At 37.4% G+C, this 6,353-nt stretch overlaps 2 protein-coding genes across 2 annotated transcripts in view; one reads left to right on the top strand and one right to left on the bottom strand.

Moving 5' to 3' along the window:
* Positions 1-6,353, bottom strand: part of LOC134657817 (facilitated trehalose transporter Tret1-like) — a 404,724-nt gene that overhangs the window by 363,574 nt on the left and 34,797 nt on the right. The gene's annotated exons all lie outside the window — the stretch shown is intronic.
* LOC134658184 (uncharacterized) lies at positions 2,120-4,109 on the top strand. Its single transcript, XM_063513793.1, has 3 exons — positions 2,120-2,863; positions 3,129-3,221; positions 3,897-4,109. Exons 1-3 carry the CDS (start codon positions 2,120-2,122, stop codon positions 4,107-4,109), a joined length of 1,050 nt encoding a protein of 349 aa, XP_063369863.1.

Here is a 6,353-nt window from a genome sequence, read left to right on the forward strand (position 1 = left end):
AATTGGAAGGAAAAGAAGTGAATGAAACCGATATGAATGAAGTTTTGGAAGTTTTTGTCGCCTACATCAGTTGGCATCAGACCTTAATTTTGCAGAATAAACCATCTGAAAGGCGACACTAAAACACTTCATTACGTATAATTGTAATAATGTACACTTGCTACTTACTGTATAAATCACGCGATGGCGATGAAGACTAACGAGAACCACACTCCTTCCCGACCCGAGAGATCGTATATATTTTCGCTAACAGCGGCACACGGTCGTCCACTACGAGATCACACGGCCAACTGACTGACGAACAATGTGTTGCATCGGCGGTAGGCGCTATATACCCTCGCTATATAGCAAAATATAGCTAATCTATTTCTCACGTCGGTAATGAAGAAATTACTTGAACCATACACTTATAAGGCTGTATAGTTTTTATTATTTATTTCTAGCTTCTAATATTATACGATTTAAAACATAACTAAATAAGCCATTTATTGCACAAACAACGAATTTTCTATTAGTAGTATCTTAAGGTTAAAATGTAGGTCAAAGTTATATCTTCACGCGTTACATGTAGAGATGAATGAAAAAATTGGGTGTTAATTGTACATATAAAGAAAATACATACCTTTTTAGAATTGTTCATTGGAGAGACATATACTTTAGGCCCTATGTTACAACCTTGCATTAACAGATATTTGAAAACGCCACCACATTTTTGGTAAATTTCCGAAAACACCGATTTGCACGAAATGCGAGAACGACCCACTAAGGTTTTTTTTGTCATCATTTTCCTCGTGTTGTCCCGGCATTTTGCCACGGCTCATGGGAGCCTGGGGTCCGCTTGGCAACTAATCCCAGTAATTGGCGTAGGTATTTTTTTTTGTATTAGGGTAAAATTATTATGAGCGTTTTATTATCAACCGACTACAAAATTGATTGAATGTTTGTATTATGTTCTACTTTCACGATATTTTTGGACCCATGGATCGAAAGTTAGAAGAGGAGGAGACCCATTTTTTTCAAAGCGATTATTTCCGAAAACATATACTTTATCAAAAAATTTACTAAGTTTGCAGCACCTTTACGCATCGACCCACAATATCGGTTCTCATCCACGGATTGCCGTTTCCCGGCTAAACGCCTCTGCAAGAATGTACTTTTACAAATCATAACGGTATTTTGACGTGATAACGTCTTACGCTACGTCTTACGTAGGCGAACAACGCGCGAACGCCGCGCGGCCGCCGCGCCGCTTCGCGTCTAACGCTACGGCTTACGTAGGCGAGGCGGACAACGCGCGAACGCGCCGCGCCGCGTCGCGCCGCCGCCGCGCCGCGCCGCGTTCGCGCGTTGTCCGCCTACGTAAGCCGTAGCGTTATAAATCGATGAACACCGGTAGCAATGCTACCGGGTAGCATGCACGAAAAAGTGTCACGTTGTGGACAGATCTCCGTGGTAACGCTGTGGACAGATCTCCATGGTAACGTATAAAAGTATGCAATTTTTCTTCAATGCTTTCTTATGACGTTATCACGCAAAAACCGACTTTACAGACAACCATATTTTTATTTTATTTTAGTGCTACCTTTATTGACATACGTATATGATATGTCATATGAGCCAAATAAGATTTCTTCTTTTTAGTCGATTAAAAGTAATGTTAAAGTCCGATAAGATTTTATTAGGCCTTCGCCATGTTGCTTTACTATCTTGGTTTAGCACTTTAGGTACCTACTTGATGATTACGTCCCGATACACAATATTTTTATGGGATCTATATTTTACTTTAAAAAAGCAATTAATAATTGTCCGCTATTACTTTCGATTGCCCCTTTAACCTTGGAATTCAATTATATTGAAAGTCATGTCAAAACTTTGCAAGTCGATTCGATGTAAAAATAATCATTATCGGACCTAGGTTATCATCATTAGTTGTTGTACATGCATCAATTTTTAAATTACTATCTTGTTTATTTGTCGATTAGACATATTGATTTTTCTTTACAATTCAAGTTGTGTATGAGTGCTTGTTCTAGGTGACAGCCTCATAATATTTAGACTAAAATATTTTACAAATCAGCACTAACACGTCAACTACGGAAAAATCTGTCCAATAACAAAAATGTTACTTGACAAAGAAATAGATAGAGACTTCCAAATGATGCTTTTACCTTTGAACATTCTGGAATTCCTCTACTGCCAACCGAAATTCCGGATCACACGAACATTTATCACTGCGAACGGCATTCGAGAAACACTGCTTTGTACATTAGGTGTTCTTCTAATGATCCTTTCGAATCTGGGCTATATATCTGTTAACAGTTACATTCCTGGCAATGGTGAAGTAAATGACATCATATATGTATTTTTATTTACCGATGCAACGTTTTACATCGTATATTGTCTATTAATTTACGCGATGAACATAATCCAAAAAGACAAGAATGTGCAACTCATTATTAAAATGCAGAATGCTTATAGAATACTCCATAATAAAAATGGTTTGAAAAGATTCCAAAAGAACAACTGGATCTTTGTTGTTGGTGTTTTCCTTTTCTATTTCTCGTACAATTTAAGCTATACAGTCTTTAACATTTATCGCGTAGCACATCTTTTGTATAACATAGTTTTATTCTATTTCGACGTGAATATTATTGTGGCTATAAGGATTGTAAAGTTTTTGGAATATGAGCTAATACTTTGGAAAAAACAATTGAATGAATTTCTGAAGACTTGTTCGACGACTAATCACACACATCTTGTTAAATACTTGGTGGATGTCAGTTATGAAGAAAGACTACTTTTGAGCGCTTATTCAAACATCATTGGAGCTTTTAAGCTATGCCGCAGTGTTTTCGGCATGTCTGTAAGTACCTTTTTAATTACCTAGGTACTGAATGTTATATTATGTCAATGTAATAAATATCCAGAGAATCCATCTGTGGGCAATAAATATGAAAATGTAAAACAAAATTGACACTTGACAAAATTGTGAGTTTTGTGACTGATTTTATCTTTCGTTCCTGCCGTCCGATTACTTAATATCTTAAAGCATATGTGCGGCAACCTTAGTACCTACGTAGTCACCGTAGCCCATTGAGTATTTTGAATAAACACATTTTTATTTTCAGATATTGTTGCTATTGGTGGAAGGGTTTGGACATCCTCTAATCTACATCCAATTCTTCATAGACATCGGCAAATCCCATACAGAAAATGCCCAAGTAAAAATTATAAATATAACTTTTTAGTATTTAACATAATTATTTATGTGTAGCTTTCACAATTGTTACTGCGTGGGATTTCTGGAGTATATTTAGGAGCAAATCAAAATAGACGAATTGTGTTTTGTGTCCCGTTTCATGAAAACTTGTAGGTACCTTGTGGAACACTTTATAATGTAAATTCTTTACTATAAATATACTTTCTCTTACAAGGAAGATAAGATACTCTCGCCGAAAGAAGAATAAGAATGCAGTTTCCCAAGTTATGTTCCATTTTACAAGCTTTTGTTTACTTTCACCTGTCCCGTTGTCTGTCAGCCTGTAATCAAATCTTGCAAGTTAAATTTGATCCACTTCCCGATTTTCGATTGAGCTGAAATTTTGCATACACATGTAAGTCGGGTGACAATGCAATATTATGGTACCATCGAGCTGATCTGATCATGGAGACAGGAGGTGGCCATAGGAACTCTGTGATGAAACCACAGACATACAATTCCCGCTCATATTAATTCTATGGATGAAACAACGCAACCTAATTATGTAAGGGGTTTTTAGAATTGTCTCGATGAGTATTAGTTGTCTGTCGTAAGAAAAGTACAATAAAAGCTTGTACCAAAAATGAAATTTTTGCCAAAAACTTTTTTTATAGAGGGATATTGTTGTTTGTTTCAGGCTGCCTCTTTCATTAGTCTGATGGTAACATTTGTATGGATATTGAAATCTGTGTCGCTACTTTGCTGTTTGAGTGTGGTGTGTCAAAGGTTCTACTTGGCTGTAGCTGATGTGGAACATGCCTGCGCGGTTGTACGCTGCGATGAGGGGTGCCTTGGTAAGTCAGACAATGGTCCAAATAACCCCAGTTTTGAATTAGGGATAGGGAAGTAATTACGGATATTTGCCGTAAATATTATGATTATAAATATCCTGCTAATAACTAATCCAAGCTATTTTATACAGCCTTACGGCACTGTTTAGGTTTGTACCTATATTTTTGCTGGCATGAGGCTAGGACGATCCGGGTAAGGCCCGACGCGTCCGACTCTTTATTCAATAAAAGAAAATGGAAGTATGGGACGCTTCGGCCCAGGCCCGGACCGTTCTAGTGTGAGTCACCCTTCAGGCACCTGGTCGACAAGTGGCAGAAAAGCAACTATATAGCTCATTGACTTTTAACTCCCTCAAGAAAAATGTGTTGATTTAGATATTCTGAGAATACAGTACCAGTTAATAATACAACTCATTGCTTTTTATTAACTTCCTTTTCTCTGTTTGCAATCTGTTTCACAGCAGATGCATTTTGGCTTTTCAGTATCCGCGCATCGTCTCTCCAAGAATGTCCAACGTTTTGGCGATTGCGTGGGAGCGAGAAACATGATGCGCCCTTTCAACTTGGTGTCGATCGGCGCGGCAACACCGCTTCACATGCTGGCAGTGCTTGTTACCTATACTGTAGTGTTGCTGCAGTTCGCATTTTTGTAGACGATAACTCCCTTATTCATAAACGTCTGCTAAGTTAATCAGCTGATGAGCATTGTCCCTCTCTATGGCAGTTTCAGTTTCAGTTTCAGTTTCAGTTTATTTATACAAGAACAATTTACATCGTGGCATAACGACAGATAGGGACAAACGACGATCATCAACTGATTAAGTTAGCAGCCGTTTATGAATAACGCCATGTCCTCTACGCGGTTGCAAGACAGGCTTTCGGTGAGTGACCTTGGTTGGTAGTTCGTTACTAGACTTGCTAGCAATAGAAATCTGGTGCCATCTTCTAAAACACCTACACGGCGGGAAACCAGCTTGGTCACCTTGGCCAAAGGCTTGTAATTTATTAGGGTTCCGTACCCAAAGGGTAAAAACGGGACCCTATTACTAAGACTCCGCTGTCCGTCCGTCCGTCCGTCCGTCCGTCCGTCCGTCCGTCCGTCCGTCCGTCCGTCCGTCCGTCCGTCTGTCACCAGGCTGTATCTCACGAACCGTGATAGCTAGACAGTTGAAATTTTCACAGATGATGTATTTCTGTTGCCGCTAAAACAACAAATACTAAAAACAGAATAAAATAAAGATTTAAATGGGGCTCCCATACAACAAACGTGATTTTTGACCGAAGTTAAGCAACGTCGGGCGGGGTCAGTACTTGGATGGGTGACCGTTTTTTTTCTTGTTTGTTTTTTGCTTTTGCTATTTTTGTTGATGGTGCGGAACCCTCCGTGCGCGAGTCCGACTCGCACTTGGCCGGTTTTTTAACTATATTAAATGATATATTTATCTATTACTGTCTATTAGGGTACCTATATCAGGTATATGTATCGTAGCGCTTCATTGCCCAGTAGGAATCCATTTCTAGTACTAAACCTAACCTTATAATTGGAAGAGCTTAAATTACACTTCGTGTACGTATGTAGCAGAAACCAAATTCTGCGTCTAGGTATCCTTTATTTTTTGAAAGACCAGCGTTTGTTTGTTTAATATATTTTATAAAAGCTGCTGGTGAAATTTTAAGGTTGGTAGTTTTTTGTCTTGATACAAATGAAAAGTTTCTGTTAAAATTTGTAGTTATTTTGTTTTATTTATAACACCTAAAGTACCTACAACATAAAGTAGTTACCTATATATGATATAGAAATCATTCTTTTCTAAAAAAAATTGACTTTTGGTTGTTCTTATACTTGTAGTTATCTATGTTATAATTATTTAAATGATTTGTACTAACTAATTGAAATTCAAAAGATACTGAACACATACAATTTACATGTTTTATACTTACACAATCCACTCACTCACTCACTTGATCAATAAACAATGTTTGTTGAAATTACTGAAAATACTAAAGGAATAACTTAAGAATATGATGAATTACTTAAGTACATATAAATAAGGCTATTTTTACAAAGTTGGTAGTACGACCTTAAAAATTTATGACCTTAATGTAGTAAATAGAGCGATGTGCACATTTCTTTTTAGATAAATTTATATCATTCAAGCTTTGACTCTGTGTTAATTTATTGTCACCTATTTCTTGTCACCTAGGTCATTTCACAACTCGCCCGCTTCGCAATTATTGCTGCTGACCGTACTACATCTTTACGCTGATATTTTGTTTTTTTTATCAGGCACTTTAGAATCAAT

The sequence above is a fragment of the Cydia amplana genome, chromosome 21, assembly GCF_948474715.1.
Source record: "Cydia amplana chromosome 21, ilCydAmpl1.1, whole genome shotgun sequence".
Classification (NCBI taxonomy): Eukaryota; Metazoa; Arthropoda; class Insecta; order Lepidoptera; family Tortricidae; genus Cydia; species Cydia amplana.